The sequence below is a fragment of the Rhinatrema bivittatum genome, unplaced genomic scaffold, assembly GCF_901001135.1.
Source record: "Rhinatrema bivittatum unplaced genomic scaffold, aRhiBiv1.1, whole genome shotgun sequence".
Classification (NCBI taxonomy): domain Eukaryota; kingdom Metazoa; phylum Chordata; class Amphibia; order Gymnophiona; family Rhinatrematidae; genus Rhinatrema; species Rhinatrema bivittatum.
In genome coordinates this window covers 36,875-56,369 of record NW_021820757.1, presented here as the reverse complement: position 1 = coordinate 56,369, position 19,495 = coordinate 36,875, and the positions used below count along the sequence as shown (strand labels likewise).

At 42.9% G+C, this 19,495-nt stretch overlaps 1 protein-coding gene across 3 annotated transcripts in view; it reads left to right on the top strand.

Moving 5' to 3' along the window:
* The window catches only part of LOC115082086 (enoyl-CoA delta isomerase 2, mitochondrial-like), a 175,904-nt gene that overhangs the window by 120,963 nt on the left and 35,446 nt on the right, over positions 1-19,495 (top strand). For all 3 annotated transcript variants that reach the window (XM_029586353.1, XM_029586351.1, XM_029586352.1), the window contains 2 exons: positions 6,610-6,712; positions 7,767-7,887. In XM_029586353.1, coding sequence (XP_029442213.1) covers positions 6,610-6,712; positions 7,767-7,887 — 224 coding nt within the window. The remainder of the gene's footprint in view (positions 1-6,609; positions 6,713-7,766; positions 7,888-19,495) is intronic.

Below are 19,495 nucleotides of genomic sequence, written 5' to 3'. Positions count from 1 at the left end.
AATGATAAACCTCTTTATAACACAGATAATTGAATCCAAATTGATGCTCGAGATATTTATTACAGAGGCTTGCTGTTCATCCACTGTCTTGTTAGAGGATGATCTCTGGACGATTTGTTCCTGTCCGAAACTAGGGCTACATCTTGACAGTTCATTCTGTGAGAACTCGTTGACCTAAAAAAATTACTATTATGATTATCATTATCAGAGCTCCTACCAAAAGTCATTCATTTCTTCTTTGACATTCCCAATTTTGGCAACATCCAGGGATGTATTGATCCCTTCTGATAATCTTGTTTATTACGTTTGAACTTATTGAACTTCAAATGCTTAATTTCATTATGGAATGACATTTTTTGGACACTGTTTTTGGGATACTAAGAAGGTGGCTTTTTTTTTTTTTTTTTTTTTTTTTTTTTTAGTAATTTCACATTAAAACTCTCACTACAAAACTAAAGAAAAATGTAGACTATGAGGGCATGTGATAGTCAGGACATAGAGTCAAGAGTATAAATGTAAATTTTGGCTTGTCTGATACCCTTCAACTTACACAGAAACTTTTTTTTTGTCTTTTATGGTAGTAATGGATTATAAGGGAAAATTCTTGCACTTTTATATGTGAAATGATGTGAATAATTTTTTCTCATATCCCATCATACTATTCAAATAGCTTGTTCCTCCACATTTTATATGATGAACACCCTTCAGTCCATTGGCTACCAGTTAGGTGGTGGCAACAGTTTTTAAATTGCCGGTTGTAATTCATAAACTTCTTCATTCTGAGACTACTTGCACTTTGGCTAATAAGTTATCTCTATATATTCCAACTCGGACTTTGCATTCTGCTGGTACACACATTCTTGCCATCCCTTCCTCTTAGGCTTTCAGGCTTCAGTCAATACAGAATCAAGCATTTTTGTCTGTGGGACCTACACTTTGGAATGCATTCCCTGTAGAGCTTCGTGGAGAGCAGGATCTTAAGGTTTTTAGAAAGAAAGTCAAAGCTTTATATTTTAATGAAAATTTAAATAATGTTTTTATTTGCTCAGGTATTCTATAGTTTTGTTAGTCATTTTATTATTTATTATGTGATGAATGTAACGTATGTTATATGTTACAGGGATGATCATTTTGTAATCTGCTGTGGACATAATTTTGGAAGCTGTGAAATAGAAGACTGAATAAATAAATCCCTAGGGTTCATCTAATTCCCAAAATACAATATAGAGCCACCTCATAATAAACTTTATAGGAGCCTGCCTGAATACCACACGAAGGGAAGTGTTCCTTTCTCAGCAGAGAGTACATGATCTAACCACAATAATGCTAAATTTTTAAGATCAGAGAGAGGTTTCTGCCCATTTTTTTCATAATGAAACCTGAAGTTTCAGTGGAACCAGCACCTACAGCCATCTTCCCCACAAGGTGAATATATCAAAATCTCTGTCATTCTCTGGCATGATAGATCTGCAAATCTGTTAAAGGGACATTTTTTTTTCCACTAACTTCAGTTTCAAATTACAATAATCAAAGTTGTATCCAACCAAGGATGGGAGCTCATCTGAATAAACTTTGTTCTCAAGGAACTTGATCTTCATAGAAAAGATTTCGCTATATAAATGATAGAGTTGAGAATACTTTTCAATGGCCTAAAAGTATTCTGTCCCTGGTTAAAGGAGAGTGGTGTTAATTCAAACAGACAACAAAGTAGCAATATTCTGAAACAACAAGCTAGGAAGAACAAGCTCTTTCAGTCTTTTGTCAAGAGGCCTGCAAGATTAGGCAATGGACAATTTCCCAGTAGATGTATCTGAAAGCTATCACTTTGTGAACCAAAACCAGGTAGTGGACGTGATAGACAGCTACAGCCAATGGCCATTAAAACGTCAGGTACCACCAGAAGCTTTTCAACTTTAGAGGTATTCTACAGATCTGTTGCAACTTCACTGAACAACAAAGTTCCCACTTATTGCGCTAGGAGACCAGCAAGGAACAGTCTAGTAACAAATACTTTTTCAGTCCCAGGAAACCAGGGGCTTCCTTATTATTTTTCCCCCAAATCCATGTATAACCAAAACAATTCAAAAGTTAAGAAGAAAAAAAGGTTTCAGGATTTGATAGCCCCTTTTTGGCCACATCAAATTTGGTTTCCATGGCTTCAATGCCTAGCTGTTCAGCAGCCAATAACATTGAGAATGTTCCCATCCCTGATCATTTGGTGTACTAGGAATCTTCTTCATCTCAACTTTCTGGCTGCATGGATATTGAAGAGCAACTAGTCTCTTCTTTGCAGTTGCCTGCTGAAGTAAGTAAGGTTATTCTAGCATCAAGAAAACTTTCTATCAGAAGATCTTATAACTTTAAATGGAAAAGATTTTCTATCTGGTTTTCATGGGTCAGTCAGGATCCTTTCTGCCTTATTCTTCGCTTACTTTCATACCTTTGAAGCCTACCTGACTGACTCAGGATTGAAAATTAACTTAGAGTTCATCTTAGTGCAGTAGAAGCACAACATGAAAATCTGAGAAGAATTCCTATTTTCCAGCAACCTACAATTGCCAAATTCATGAAAGGCCTAATTCATTGTAGACCTCTGGTTAAAGATAGTCTACTCCTTGGAATCTAAATATGGCTCTGATCCAGCTCGTGAAATTGCCATTTAAGCTTCTGGCAACAACAGAACTAACTTCCTTTCTTGGAAGTTTTTGTTTTTTTGATAACTATAACTTCTGCACAAAAAGTAAATTGCAAGCTCTAATCTCATTCTCCATATACCCAAATTTTCCACAACAGAGTAATTTTGAAAACATCCTACGTTTCTACAAAAAGTAGTCTCTCAATTTCACCGAAATCAATCATGTTGCCGAAATGTTTTCTATGCCCACATGCTCATAAGGGAAAACAGACTCTTCATATGTTGAACTGTAGAAGAGCTTTAGTGTTTTATTTGGAGATAACAAAGTCTTCACAACTATTCATTTCCTTCAAACCAGTCAAACAGGGGTTTTCAGTTACAAAAATAACTCTTTCCACATGGATTTCTGATTGCATCTCTTATTGTTATGCTCAGTCAGGACAACAACTTCAAAGTAAGGTGAAAGCTTATCAACTTAGGCCAAGGAAGCTGCCACAGCTCTATTTTAGAAATGAGGAAGAGGCTGGGAACTACAGTTTGAGCTCTTTGATAAGTAAAATAATGGAATTGCTGCTAAAATAGAAGATACTGCAATTTCTGGAATCTAGTGGATTACAAGATCTGAGGCAGGATGGTTTTTACCAGAGTTCTTATGAGACTAATCTAATTTCTTTGATTGTGTAATTTAAGAGAATTGGATCAGAGGACAGCCCTTGATAGAGTAGTTGGATTTCAGTAAAGGTTTTGACACTTTTCCACCTAGGTGACTTATAAGTAAACTAAGCATCCTTGCTGTGGGCCCTAAAGTGACTGATTGGGTTAGAAACTGGTTGAGTGGTAAATGGGAGTTCACTCTGAGAAGAGAGCCATTAGTAGAAATTGTGCTGCAGGATTGGTCCTCAGATCAGTTCTTTTCAACATTTTTGTAAGCGATATTGTGGAAGGAGTATCAGGAAAGGTTTGTCTTTTTGTAGATACCAAAATTTGCAACAAGGTAGACACCCAGAAAGGTATGGAAACCATGAGCAGAGATTTATTTATTTAAAATTAATTTATTGAAGGTTGAGGAATTTTCTAGGGTCTGGCAGCTAAGGTATAGCGCTAAAAAAAACAAAACATAGTCCATGAAGAGAATGGGTTAGAATGAGTATTAGGTGGGTGTGTCAATGGGATTGGGTTTGGGAGGGAGGCTTGGGTTGGGTAGGTTGTTGAAATATGTATAAATGAAGTGTTGAATTTTCTGTATCTGTCTTTTAGCATTGTTTCATTGGTTGGTGTACTTTTCTGTGTTCTTAGTGTTAATGTGCTAATTGCCAAGCCTTACTAAAAAGATTCAACATAAATAAGTCTTACATTTAGTCTACAAAACACCAAGGGAGCATTACAGTTTAGATGATGAGCTATTTTCTAGTCATGAAACAAGAGCCAAACAGGTGGATAAGCTGATGACAAAAGCCAGAAAGATGCTTGGGTGCATAGTGAGAAGAATAGTTAGTAGGAAAAAGGAGGCGATATTACTGTTGCGCTGGGAGTGGACCCTTGGCCTGGCGCAGGATTGGTACGGCTCTCTGGTCGGACCCGGAGAGCGCTGGCCACCAGGAGGCCGAGTACAGGAGGAGACAGAGGCTAGCTGGAGCTTCACCAATAGCAACCCAGGGTTCCCTCAGGTTGAGCCCTTGGTTACCCGGGCCGCCTGGTCTTAGGTGAGCCTCGCAGGGTCTCCGAGAGAGAAAGTTCAAGGGAGTGCCCACCACGAACAAGAGTTCGTGGTCTGTGTTTAGACAGGGAAGACCAGAGGTTGCAGGAGGCAGAAAGAGTGTCAGAGTATATGGTGAGGATCAAGGCCAAGAGTATACATTCAGAATGGTCAGCCAGGCAGGGTCGGTAACAGAGGTCAATCCGGGCGTAGTCAGGTCAAGCAGAAGGTCGTTCCAAGTGGGAGTCAAGAGTAGTCTGAGTTCTAGGCAGAGGTCAGGGTAGGCAGCAATCAAGAGAGTAGTCTGAGAACAGGCAAAGGTCAGTACCATGAGATTAGTCCGAAGGATATTACCAGGAATGGAGAGACGAAGGAGCTGAAACAGGAGACGCTGGAATGGAGGACGCTGGAACAGAGACTGGAACAGGAGACACAGGAGCAAGACACTGGAACACAGGAAGGCAAACTAGAGACACCAGAGTGTACGACCCGATTGCCAAGGCCCCGAACTAGGGGCGGGGCTGAGGTATAAATACCTTGCATGAGTGACATCCGAATCGGGCACCACCCGAGGTCTTCCCACGCTTAGCCCTTTAAGTTACGCTGGGCTCCGTGCACGCGCCCTGGGGGGGCAGGGCCAACGCCGAGGAGGATGCCCAGCCCCGAAGCCAGGAGAACTGTGATGCCGAAGGCCGTGAGGGAGCCGGAGACGCCCATGGAGGACGCGGTCGGGGTTGGACAGAGCAGGAACTCGAGGCAGCGCTGGTAGAGGGTTGTGCCAGGTAAGCAGGCCCGGTCACGAAGCCAACACAGCCGAGAAGCGCAACAATTACCCCTATACAAAGGCCCTAGTGAGACCTCATTTGGAATACTATATACAATTCTGGAGACCACACTTTCAAAAGATACAAACTGAATGGAGTTGGTCCAGAGGGTACCTACAAAAATGGTTAGTGGTCTTAAAGCATATAATGATAGATTTAAAGATTTAAAAATATACCCTAAAGGAAAGGCAGAATAGGGGAATATGAAAGAGACATTTAAATACCTCCACGATATCAATGTGCAGGAGGCAGACCTCTTTCGAGACTCGAACGAAATGTCATGGGATGATTGTAAAATGGATAAGAACATAAGAAATTGCCATGCTGGGTCAGACCAAGGGTCCATCAAGCCCAGCATCCTGTTTCCAACAGAGGCCAAACCAGGCCACAAGAACCTGGCAATTACCCAAACACCTAGAAGATCCCATGCTACTGATGCAATTAATAGCAGTGACTATTCCCTAAGTAAACTTGATTAATAGCAGTTAATGGACTTCTCTTCCAAGAACTTATCCAAACCTTTTTTGAACCCAGCTACACTAACTGCACTAACCACATCCTCTGGCAACAAATTCCAGAGATTTATTGTGCGTTGAGTGAAAAAGAATTTTCTCCGATTAGTCTTAAATGTGCTACTTGCTAACTTCATGGAATGCCCCCTAGTCCTTCTATTATTCGAAAGTGTAAAGAATGCATGGAACATCTCTCAAGTGGGGGTGGTAGAGTCAAGAACAGTATCTGAATTCAAGAAGCATGGGATAAGTACAAGGGATCTCAGAGGGAGTGTTAGGGATCGAAAAATTGAATAGTTTATGTGGATGGGCAAAATAGATAGGCTGTATGCTTTTTTTTCCTACCACCTCGTTTCTATGTTTTGCTAGACTTCCATAGAATATATTAACAAGGCTGCCACTCGGCCAAACAGTTCTCAAAAGCTTATTTAATTAATTCCTTCAAACCTTGCCACAGTCTCTTCACCATACAGGCTGCATGCTATTCACTAATATACAGAGTGGCTCATGGAAAAGTAGCCTGCCTCCAATACCAGGCAGGCTGTTTTTCCATGGGCCACCCGGTATAATAATTTAACAAACGTTTTCATGCAACCCTCAGTTTCAGAGCTCCTACTTGTGTGGCTGATTACTGCTTGTCCACAGAGAAAGCAAAATTGCTGACCTATAACATGTGATCTCCATGGAAAGCAGGACAAATCAAATGCCCAATCCCAGTCCCCTCCCATTAGAGTAGAAGGTTAACTTGTAACAAAGACCGAAGAGGATGGTGCTGCACATGCTCAGAAATCCTTTATTTTTCTAAACTCTGAGAGATCTTTTCCATCTTGGTGCTATTGGATGACGTCAACCAGTTTGTGTGGCTGATTTGTCCTGCTGTCTATGAAGAACACCTGTTACATGTAAGCTTTCCTTAAGGTTCTTTTTTTCTGCTGGTTACAGGAAGTGGTGATTATTATTGTAGCGGAAATGACCTGAATAATTTTATGAACATCCCACCGAGTGGAAAAGAAAAGATGGCAGAGGATTCTGCAGTGATGTTGGAGTATGTATACTTTGTTCCTTTCAGTCATTTGTAATGCCCTGCATTATTAATTTATCTTCTGCTTCCTTCATCTAGCATAAGATCTGTTATTAGTTGAAGAAGTAGGGAAATAGCAGGGGTAATAGATATCTCTACTCTTCTGCATACTTTCTAGGGTGGGGACTGGAAGCATACCTTTCATCTCTTTGTAAATAATTTTAGCCGTTACTAACCTTTTCCTTTATTTTCCCTCTTCTAGTTCAACAGTCCTTGTTATTTGTAACTGCTTTCTTCCGCACTATAGTTCCAGTTTGAAGTCTATTTTGCACCCCTGTTTAACTGTAAACCAGCATGATGTGATTGTATCATGAATGCCGGTATATAAAAACCTTAAAATAAAAATAATAAAAATGAGCGAATCCCAGCACAGCTGTGTGTTAAAAGGAACAAAGCTACTCCATCGAGTTTGGTGAGAAGTGTCCAAACCCCCCCAAATCCTTCATAATGAAGCTTTACCTTGCTTCCAAATCACAGCTAGAATTTGAAAGACAGTATCTCCAGCAAGTTAATGCCACTAGGCCATTCTGCAGGATTGGTCCCAAGATGAAATCAAAAGCTCAAAAAATATATATTGAGCATACCACTTATCATGGCTTGTCTCGACCCACTATGTTTCCATGTCTGGATTACTGCTGAAAGCAGAAGATTTATAGATCACCAGGTTCCAGCATCCAAGTCAGATAATTTAGGATTCAGGTTCATACATCAAGCCGGGAGACTTCAGTCACTGTGTATGGTGATTACTAATGGCCCTATGGTAAAAGACTGAGTAATACCGATGCTTTTCTGCTCAGATTTCTGATGCACTACTATTAATTTATCTTCATTCTTCATGTGGTAGCAACCCTTGAAATACTTATTTGAGACTGAGTTGCTAGCATAAAGTAAAGCAAAAAAAGCTTTGTGTGTATATTTATGTTTGGGTTACATAGGTGTGGCAACTCAAGTAAGTTACTAAAAGAGCTGCTAATAGTTCACATTAAAATTGCTTTTCATGTTTTATTTTTAATTCCAGGAAGTTTGTGAGTCATTTTATCAATTTTCCTAAGCCGCTGATCGCAGTGGTGAATGGCCCTGCTGTCGGGATCTCTGTAACTTTGCTGGGTCTGTTTGACATTGTCTATGCCACAGAACGGGTAAGTTGCCAAAAACTCTGCTGCTCAGTGTCTATTTAAAGCAAAAAAGTAAGATACTTGAATAAAATGTTTGAGAATACTCATACACTTTAAATTGTATTTTTCTCAGACAGACTCATAATATCCTAGACCATTGATTATAGCCTCCTTTCTAGCAGATGGAAGCGGACCAAATTCAGACAGAAATGCTCATCAGATGGCTGCATCTTGTTGTGTTGCCTCAGATTTTTTTTTTCCTGTCTCCCAGTAATAGTGGAATTTGCTCACAGAACAAAAGAAGTATATTAAGCATTGTAGCTTGCTTGTGGATCTACAACATGGAAACAGTGGTAGCATAATGACACAGCTATAGAATGCCCATGTCAGACAGCTACTAAATGAAGAAATGGTGTTGCCACAGTAAATGGCACATCCATTTGTATGTCCATGGAGATAATGATGCCAGAACCATTAGAGGAATAGTATATTCATGCCTAGGCATAACAAATGTTGCATCAGTTTTTCAAGAAACAGGCCTAAATTTTGAACTTGTTAAAATGTGAAGACTAGATAACTGCTACTAATTGAATATTTAATTTTTTTGTCCACTTCACAAAGGGAAGAGGATTTAAAATGACTTATTGCCTGAAAGAGGGCTAAGATTTGAATTGCTTGCAAGTGCTCTAACACCCTTGACTGGCAAGTGTCCTAAAATCTTTTATTCCTGGGAAAGAGTGTGAAATGGGCCTGAAATTCTTGATTGTGTGTAAAAGAATTAAAATTCCCTGTACATACCCGGATCAGTCCAGACACCTGGGTTCATCTCCCCCTATCAGCAGATGGAGACAGAGGTAAAAAAAAAACCTCGCTGACACCGTATCTAAGCAACCATACCACCTATAGTTCGTCAGTATTTCTCTGTCTCCAGCAGATGGCGGAGGGTGTTAATCCTGCAGTTGACTAACTTTTTTTCAGCTAATTTTCTTTCTTTTGAGCCTTCCTCCTGAGGGTTTCTTTTATTTTTTTAGAATCCTTAGGGTTCTTCCCTGTCTGGTTGAGGCGGCCAAGCCGGGGGTTGGTACCCTTGTGTGGGCTTGGTCTGGGCGCCCATGAGGTGTAAATCTGGTTGACCAGATCCCTCCCTTCATGAGGCGGCTGCAGGCTCTTTACAATACTTTTTTACAAGAAAGTTTTGGCTATTTTTGCCTATTTTTCAGGGCAGGTTGTTCATTTTTAACTAAAGCTAATTAAAAAACAAACAAACTGTGTTTGCACTGGAGCACTGCTTTACAGGCAAGCGACTTCCTCCCCTTAGGTAGGATCTTTTTGTGGGGCTCTGGCTGTTTGTTTGGGAGACCTTATCTTCTGTCGTGGTGAGTACCTTCAAAGAAAGGATTTTAATTTTATCTCTACCTTATGGCTCGCAGCAAGGCAATGCCGTTCATGCGGCTCTGATTCTTCCCGGCTTAATAGGTCGAGGTTATGCGCTAACTGTGCAGACGGTGGGGAGGGTTTGTCTGTGGCTCCTTCTCCCGCTAAACAACGTCGAGTATCAATGTCTTTTGGACAGGCCGCAACTTTTTTTTACCTCACCTGGCCGGTGCAGGAACGGCGGCCATTTTGGATTTTGCCACGGCAGTTCCTGCATCGCCGGGGGTGGGGGAGGATCCTCCATCTCTGTCTCCGGCCTGTTCCGGATTGGGGAACGGGCAGGGAGGGCTAGAAGGGGTAGAAAGCTCTGGTTTGCCTGTTTTTCAACCAGACCATGCTGGTTTTTTTGCAGGGAGGCTTTTCTCCACAGACTTTGTTTTGTTACTTCATGATGCCTATATGGCCAGACAGAAAGCGGCTTGGGGGACTACACAGCCGCAGATTCCACCAGTCCAGCCCACTGAGGGTCCTTCGGGGGATCCCAGGAGGTCTCCTATGCCTGGTAATAGAGTTCCCTCAGCACAGGGCTTGATTTTTCGCCAGCAGGGTGATGCAGCTGGGGCGGTTGATCCGGAGGACGCTATCATAGCTCCTGCTGGTACTGGTTCGGGGTCTGGCCAAGCTCCCCTGGTGGCTCTGGTTATTCCGGCTACCGAGGATGCGGGTCAAGGGGATGACCCGGTCTGTTTTATTCATGAGCTGGAGGATCCTAAGGTGGTCTGCCTTTTTAAAAGGGAAGAGCTGGAGGTTTGCTTCCCGTGGCTTACCAGGTTCTCGGGTTTAAAATGCCTCAGGAGAACCAGGATTTGGATGGCGAGGACCCGGTACTAGGTGCCATCCAAGATCCTCCCAACTTCTTCCCTTATCGCAAGTCTGTTAGGAAGTTAGAGGAATGGGGGACTCCTGTTTCTGGTTTAAAGGTTGGCAGAGCCATGGGGAAACTTTACCCTCTACCAGAACAGGATTTAGAATTTATTTTTTTTCTCTCCCGAAAGTACATTCGGAGGTGTCTGCTGTGACTAAGCGCAGCACGATTCTGGTTATTGGTTCGGCCGCTTTAAAAGATGTACAAGATCGTAAGATGGAGTTACACCTTAAAAGGATTTTTGAGGTGGCATCCCTAGGTTTGCGTGCAGCACTTTGTTTGTTTCTTGCAGTGTGCTTGTCTCCGGTGGGTACAGCACCTTCAAGGTAATTTGTCTCAATCAGCTATGGATGCGGATATGGCTGAGCATGTGGAAACAGCTGTGGCTTATGGTGCAGATGCCCTGTATGATTTGGTGCATACTTCCTCCAGAGTAATGGCATCAGCTGTGGCCGCCCGAAGGTTGCTTTGGCTTTGTAATTGGGCGGCGGATGTTTCCTCTAAGGCACAATTGGCATCCTTGCCTTTCAAAGGTAAGTTCTTGTTTGGCGAGGATCTAGAGCAGCTGATCCAGTCTCTTGGAGACAAAGTCCTCAGGTTACCAGAGGATAAACTTAAAGGTAAGATATTTTTTCAATCACAATCTTGTTTTCGGTCCGACAGAAGATCGCGGCCTACCTGTGGTATGCCGGGACTGTAGAGACGATATTTTTCGTGGGAGAAAACATGGGAACAATCATTCCTGGAGCCAGAAGGTCCTTTAGGGGATTCTCTGGTGGCTCCTTGACAGGAAGTAAGTCTATCCAATGATGCCAGGCTGGTCCACTCCTTCGTTCCTATTATAGGAGGTCGCTTATGGCACTTTTACAATGAGTGGGCCAAGATCACTCAGGACCAGTTGGTTCTCAATGTGATAAACGGTTACATTTTAGAATTTGCTCGTCCCATACGGGAACTTTTAAAATTTCCCCATGCTGCTATCCACTCAAGCGGGCGGCAGTACAACGGACTCTAAACCGGTTATGTCGGTTAAGTGCGTTAGTACCAGTTCCCAGAGCAGAGCTCCATCAAGGGAGATACTCCATTTATTTTCTGGTCCCCAAAAAGGAGGACTCGTTTCGGCCGATACTCGATTTAAAGAAGGTCAATGCAAAATTCAAGGTGCCATGCTTCAGGATGGAAACCCTCAGGTCGGTCATAGCGGCTGTACACAAAGGAGAATTCCTGGCTTCCTTGGATCTCATGGAGGCTGTTGCATCTTGTCGGTCGCAGATGGCTGCGACCTCTCTGCCTTACCTCTTTTCTACCCTTTTCCTCCTCCTTGGGCAAGATGGCTGCCTCCGGCGCAGAGTGCCGAAACTCTCGGCGTCTCCAACTCACCATGGGCATCCCAGTCTGCCATGCTGTGTCCTGTGTCCTCCTAGGGCGCGCGTGCACGTTGCCTATGCTTAAGTTCATGTCATGGCGGGAACCTCGGGGGCGTCCCCACCACATGACGTCACCGGGTCATGCGGTGCGGGACGCGTGAAGACCTCTGGGTATTTTAAGCCTCCACTACGCTACCTATGTTGAGTTGGCAAGGACTTCGGTTTAGCTACTCTGACCACTCTAAGCTGCTTGCTTAGACATCTCGCTACCCTCCAGGGAATCTCGCTCCTGACGAAACTCTAGGCACCTGCTCCTCGGGGGGCCTCTTGCTTCCACCAACCCTTCAGGGTTTCTACTAACTAGACAACAGCTCCTGGGGGGGTCTCTCTCTATTTATTTCAGGATCTTCTGTGCTATCAAGTACTCGCTCCTCGAGGGCCTATCAGTCCAGTGTATCCTGCACCTCGGATCTTCAGTCCCACCATCTCCATTGCCAGGAAGATGCCTGCACTACGTTCCTGTGAGTACCTCTATGATCCGGTTCTCCAACTCCACCCACCAGGCTCGGCTTTCCCGCACTGCGGGTCCCTATCTACCTTGAACATCTGGGTGAGACTTCTACAACTGAGACTGTCTGAACGTATTGGCACCTTGCCAGACCTCAGTGCCTTTCCTTTCTGCTTCATACCATCTATCTACAGCAGTACAATAAAGCTTTCCACCTACAAGTGTCTGCTCTCTGAGTTTAGCCTATCGCTGTGGTTCCCTATGGGTCCCCGTGGGAGTAGTCATCTCCACAGCGAATAAGAGTCCACCAGATGCCACAAACCCAACAGAGGCTTATCTACATACTCCCATCCATCAGAACTCTCAGCGTTTTCTCCGCTTCATGATTCTGGGTCAACATTTTCAGTTTCAGGCTCTTCCATTTGGTTTCGCCACGGCTGTGCGGACTTGCACCAAGGTGATGGTGGTGGTGGCAGCTTTCCTTCGAAAGGAGGGTATTCTAGTTCACCCATATTTGGACGATTGGTTGATCAGAGCCAAGTCAGAGTCTCTATGCCGCAAGTTGGTTCTTAGAGTTCTTGAAGTCCTATAGTCCCTAGGTTGGGTAGTGAATCACGACAAAAGTCGGCTATCACCAACACAAACTTTGGAGTATTTAGGAGCTCGGTTCGATACTCTTATAGGCAGAGTCTTTCTTTCTCCAGATCGAATCTTGAAACTTCAGGCCCAGATCCGCTGGTTTTTGCGGTTGCAGGTACCCAAGTCTGGGACTACTTACAGGTACTCTGCTCGATAGCCTCCACGTTGGACTTGGTTCCCTGGGTGGTTTCCCATATGAGACCACTACAGACGGCATTGTTGTCCTGCTGGAAGCCAGTACCGGAAGAATATCATATCTGCTTACCTCTCGAGGGTTTGCCCCTTTAGTAAGTTCAAAACCCCTTCTTTGAAAAAATCTAAAACCACCCCAGATTTATTCTAGTCAATTTTATGACCACCGCTGGCTTGCAAAGGATTAATAAATATCTAATTTCAGATATTTTAAAACCAAATTTTACTACATAATGATCAAGCCAAGAGGAACACTCAGTTCAAAAAATCTCCAATTTCCCATTTTCACAAGCTAATTTGGACCCAAAAATCAGGTTCAGGGTATGGCCCTTTTCATGAGTTGGACCCTTAACTATCTGCACAAAGTCACCTATTACTAGCATAGACAAAAATTGGGAAGCTTTTGCACATGAATTTAAGTCAATGTGTAAATTCAAATCCCCTATCCCCAAAAGATAAGGTTATATCTCATCCATCCCACCCACAGGCATTACCTATGCTTCATACTGGACTTCTCCCACTATCAGTACAGAATGCTCCCCTTTGGCTTATCAGCAGCTCCCAAGGATATTCACCAAATGCCTAGTGGTAGTAGCAGTGTACCTTAGATGACAAAGCATCAGAATCTTCCCATATGTAGATGACTAATTTGTGACGGCAAATTCTCAGGAAGGCATGTTAACCTCCTTGAAAGCACCAATACAACTGCTTCAATCATTAGGTGAATTTCAAGAAATGTTCCTTACTTCTCTCCCAGAAAATTAAATTCAGTGGAGCCTGGCTAGACTGTCTCCAAGAGACAGCTTACCTTCCAACAGATCATGCAAATACTCTCAGATCCTTAGTGTACACCCTGTTGAACGCAGATCAATCACTGGCCAAAGACATAATGGTTGTTCTTGACCAAATGGCAGCGGCAATACATGTGGTTCCATTCACCTGCCTTCACATGTTTCCTGCAGTAAGTCTTTTGTTCCCAATAGGACCAACTCACTCAACCTTTGACAACCAAAGTGCAGATTTTGAAAGATATGAAACAGGAATTACATTGCTTCAGGAAGGAGTACCCTTTCCACTACCTCTTCATCAAGTAACATTGGTGATCGATGCCCCCATAAAAGGTTGGGGAGCCCACACAAGCCCTTTCTGAACTCAAGGGATTTTGTCATTCATAGAAAAACAATTCCAAATCAACCTCCTAGAATTGATAGTGATCAAGTGTGCTCTAACAACCAACAATTGCAGCAATCATCAACAAATCCCTAGAAGAAGGCGAGCTACCTCCCATGCTTAAAATTGCCACTATCACACCTCTTTTAAAGAAAAAATACCTCAACCCTGACGACCTTAACAATTACTGCCCAATTTCTAACCTACCCTTCTTTGCCAAACTGACTGAGAAGGCGGTACTGAAACAACTCAATGATCATTTAGATGACAACAAAATCCTTTACCCCACCCAATTTGGTTTTAGGAAAAACCACAGCACTGAAACCCTCTTACTCAACCTTTCCAATACAATTCTAAGAGGTCTTGACAACAAAAAAGGATATTTACTGATTCTTCTAGACCTCTCCGCAGCCTTCGATACAGTGGACCACAATTTGCTTATTTCTAGTCTGGAAGCCATCGGTCTCGCTGAAAAAACCCTAAGCTGGTTTTCATCCTTCCTGAAAAATAGATTTTTCAGAGTCTCCTACAACAACTCCTCTTCAAATGCCATCCCCCTCAATACAGGTGTACCTCAAGGATCAGCACTCTCTCCCATTCTGTTTAACATCTACCTTATTCCGCTATGTCATCTCCTATCCAAACTTGATATTACCTATTACATGTACGCCGATGATATTCAAATTCTCATTCCAATTTCCTCCTCCATTGAAGATTCTATGTCTAGAGCTGCCTCACTCCTTGATTCAATCAGAAACATGTTACTCCAGCTCAAATTATGCTTAAACATGAACAAAACCGAATGCATTCTAATCGCCAGAAATAATGCCAGACCAAAAATTATCCCACCTTTCCAATTCGACAATACCACCATCCAACTCAAAGACAACGTTAAAGACTTGGGCTTCTGGATTGATAGCGATCTAAACTATAAAACTCACATCTCTTCAAAAATAAAAGAAGGATTTCATAAATTACATGTAATCAAACACCTAAAACCTCTGCTTCACCCCCATGATTTCAAAACCGTCCTTCAAACCCTAATCTTCTCTGGTCTGGACTATTGCAATTCTCTACTAATTGGCTTACCTAAATCATCCCTAAGACCCTTACAACTTCTTCAGAATGCTGCTGCCAGAGTTCTGACGGGTAAAAGAAAATTTGATCATATCACACCCGTATTCAAGCAATTACAATGGCTCACAATTGAACAAAGAATCGAATTTAAGATCCTCTCAACTTTACAGAAAGCAATATACAAAGCAGACTACACCGCACTTGATGACATCATTCATATCCAGTATTCTCCACGCACAACAAGATCAACTAGTAAAATACAGCTAGTGATTCCATCACTCCCTTTTGCTAAACTCTCGTCCACCAGAAACAGAGCCATTTCTATCATCGGCCCAAAACTATGGAACTCTTTACCTCAGTTCCTCGCCTCTCAAGAAAACCCAAAATCTTTTAAGAAAGAACTAAAAGCCTGGCTACTCTGCCAATCTCATACTGACAGCCTGCTCAACAATCTCAAAACTTAATCCCACAGCTTCCCATATTTTGTCATTTATTCCCCCTCTGTCTAATCATCCTGTTTCCTTCAGATATCTAAGACTATCTTATCATTATACTTGATCTCTGTCTACTCAATGTACCTTTCCTTTGGTACACCTTTATCTGGTTTTATTTTCAATATGCTTATCCTTTGGGATAGCTTGCCTTGTCCATATGTTTACATGACTGTTCTCAGATTGTTAAATGCTGTTGTTTTTTTCAATGTCTTCAATAGTTTTATGTATCAGGTTGTTATAATTGTAAACCGGAGTGAAGGCTACTCTGCTCTACCTCGGTATATAAAAAAATGCTAAATAAATAAATAAATAAATAAACACTCACCTTCTTCAGAGAAAAGCAAGTTTGCTTACCGTAAACGGTGTTTTCTGTAGATAGCAGATGAATTAGCCATGCTGTCTGGGTACGTCCTCCGTGCCACTAGGTGGCGTAGCTCTCTAAGATCACCCAAAGTCTTTGAAGAGTTCCTCCCTGCATGCCACCATGCCTCCTCGAGGCTCCTCAAGTCTGTGTCACAGCAAGATGAAATGCAATGCCTGAACTGTCCGGGGAGGCGGGCAGGTCAGCATGGCTAATTCATCTGCTATCTACGGAAATTACCGTTTACGGTAAGCAAACTTGCTTTTTCCCATAGATAAGCAGCTGAATTAGCCATGCTGCCTGGGAGTCCCCAGCTGAAGTATTGAGCGTGTAAGCCTTTGTAAGTAGTTCTAGAATAATTATCGCTCAATAGTATATTAGGGGCGGACAGTTTTTATAAGTGAGTTGAAGTAGAAGTGCCCTTGTCTAGGATTATCCGCCCCATCTTTGCATCCTCTTTTGTTTATCTAAACAATAATGGGATGTGAAGGTGTGCAGCGAGGACCATGTGGCTGCTTTGCAGATAGGTATCATAGAGATGTGCAACTGAAGTAGCCATCACTCGCGCTTGATGGGCTTTGGGTGTGGAAGATAGGGATTCCGAACGTTTTTAATAGCAGAAACATATACAGTTAGAAAGTCAGGATGATAAAGTCTGTTTAGAAACAGGAAGTCCTGGCGCGTTTGGGCTGAAAGAGAGGAAGAGTTGTGAGGCTCTGTTAGCAGAATGAATGTGCTTTTTATAGTACGCAAGCGCCCGTTTGCAGTCCAAAGCGTGGAGGCGCTGTTCACTGTCATTTGCGTGCGGCTTGGGATGAAGAGTTGGCAAGGTTATGGTTTGGTTTAAGTGAAAGGGGGATACCACTTTTGGTAGAAAGGTAGGATGTGTATGTAGCGTAACTTTGTCGTGGTAGAATTCAGGGTAAGGTGGGTAGTGCACCAAGGCTTGGAGTTCACTGATTCGCCTTGCAGATGTTAGGCTACTAAAAATAGCATCTTCCAGGATAGGTATCTAGGGTGACAGGTGTCTATTGGTTCGAAAGGTGGTAGCATGAGTTGTTCCAGAACTGGGTTGACATCCCATGGTACTGGTGGCTTCTTTAATGGGGGTCGCAGATGTAGGACACCTTCCATAAAGCGGGAAATAAGAGAATGACAGGCTATCGATTCCCCATTGAGAGGAGTGTGATAAGCTGCTATGGCACTGAGGTGGACTCGAAGAGAGAAGGTGGCGAGCCCTGAGTGTAAAGTAAATGGAGATAAGTCAGAAGATGTTCTGTGGGATATGTGAGTGGGTCTGTGTCCATTGAGGAACACCAGGATCCGTAACGCACCCATTTGAGTTGGTAGTTGAGCCGCGTTGATGGGTTTCTAGATGCTATTAGAATATCTTCCAGTTGAGGTGAGATATTTAGATTTTGGAACGTGACCCTTTCAATCTCCATGCAGTGAGATTCAGTGATGCGTGAAGGGGATGGAGCATTGATCCTCGTTGTTGGGTGAGAAGGGTGGGGGTGTTCTGTAGAGGAATTGGTTTGCAGATCGACATTTGAACTAGGTAGCTGTACTACAGTTGATGTGGCCATGCTGGAGCGATGAGAATTAGATCAGACCTATCTTCGATGCATCTCTGTATTATGCGGGAGATCAGGGGAATAGGAGGTAACGCATAAAGGAGGTCTTGAGACCAGTCCAGGAGGCATGCATCCTGCATCAATCGGTGAGTGCTGGGGTATACTGAGCAAAAATGTTTGACTTTCTTGTTGTGTTCTGTTGCAAAGAGGTCGATTTGGGGAAGACCCCAAATGGAGAAGAGTCAATTGGCGACATTCAGATCGAGTTCCCATTCATGTGGGTGAAAAGTTTTGCTCAACTTGTCTGCTTTGGAATTGTTGATTTCCGGTAGATATGTGGCTTGTAACGATATTCCCCTGGAGTGAGCCCAGTCCAGAATCTGTATCGTTTCTTTGCAAAGGTTCCATGAACCAGACCCTCCTTGTTTGTTTGTGTAGAACATTGATTGTCGGTATGGAGCATTACGACATGGTGTAGTAGGCTGTGTTGGAAAGCTTGAAGGGCATTCTTGATAGCTCTCAATTCCAGTAAATTTATGTATGCATTCTTTAAATCTATGGAGCACATCCAGTCCCTGGGCTGGAGGAAGGGAAGAATGGATTTGAGAGAAGTCATTTTGAATTTTTCTTTCTGTACATATTTGTTGAGGGAACGTAGGTCCAGAATAGGCCGGAGCCCTCCCGATTTTTTGGGAATGAGGAAGTATTGTGAATAGACCCTTTTTTATATCTGGATTGAGGTAATGCCCAAAAACAGTTCTCCCGGAGTAGGTGGTTTACTTCCTGTAGAAGATTTTTCCGATGAACATCTTGATGTTTGGTGATCACTAGATGTGGAAGAGATGGAAGGGATATAAAATTGAGAGAGTATCCATCTCATATTATAGCGAGAACCCATGAGTCCAATATTATGGTACTCCATTGTGAAAGGAAGTTGGACAGCCGTCCTCCAACTCTTTTTGATTGGGTAGTGGTGGGTGGATTAATTCTAAAAACTTTGTTGGATCTTGGGTGGTTGAGGGTCTGCAGATTGTCGTGGCTGATGGTGAGTGCGTGAGCGTTTGACATGCAGCTGGTTGTTAGTAAGGTTGTTGGCGAGGTGCTTGGTCAATAAGTAGGGTAAGGGCAATATTGTCGCTTAGGATAAGGTTTTTTTATATGAACTGAAGGGGCGCCTAGAGGATGATGTATCATGTTTCAGCGAGAGTACAGCTACCTTTTGTTCTTTTAACTTCGAAATCGTTTGTTAGCTTATCTCCGAACAAATTTTCTGGCCGACAGGGCAGGTTGGCAAGCTTTTCATGTACATCTTCTCTTATGACACTTTCCCTCAACCATGCTAGAGGCGAGCTGCAATGGCGTTAGCTGTTTTCTTAGCAGAGGTTTCAAAGCCTTCATATACTGAGCGTACCAAATGGAGAAGTCCTTCCTCCATATCATGGAATTCTGGCAGAGGGGTGTTATCATTGGAGCCATGTTGTACTATAGGTTTTAGGGTCTGCAGACATTCGAAGAGATATTGTGCCACGTAAAACTGGTGGTTTGGGATTTTTGTGTTGAGAATTCTTGATTGATACGCTTTCCTCGCAAAATCGTCCAGAGTCTTATTGTCATGACCTGGTGGATTATTAGAAAGCAGTCTGGTTTTCCGTGCTTTCTGCATGGCTGATTCTACAACCACTGAAGCATGTGGGAGTTGTACATTAGTGTAAAAGGGTGAGTCACGCATTCTGTACTTTAAATCGGTTTTCCTTGAGGTGGGTGTCGTGGAAAATGGAGAGTCCCATGATTTTTCGAGCAGTGATTCCAACACTGTGTGGGAAGGAAGTACTGTCAGTTCAGCCAAATCATCAAAGATTTTGAGGACTCCAAACATCTCTTGTCTGGGGTCTGGTATCTTTTTAGTTTCGACTCCTAACCGGTGACCCACTTTTTCAAGGAATTGTGAGTA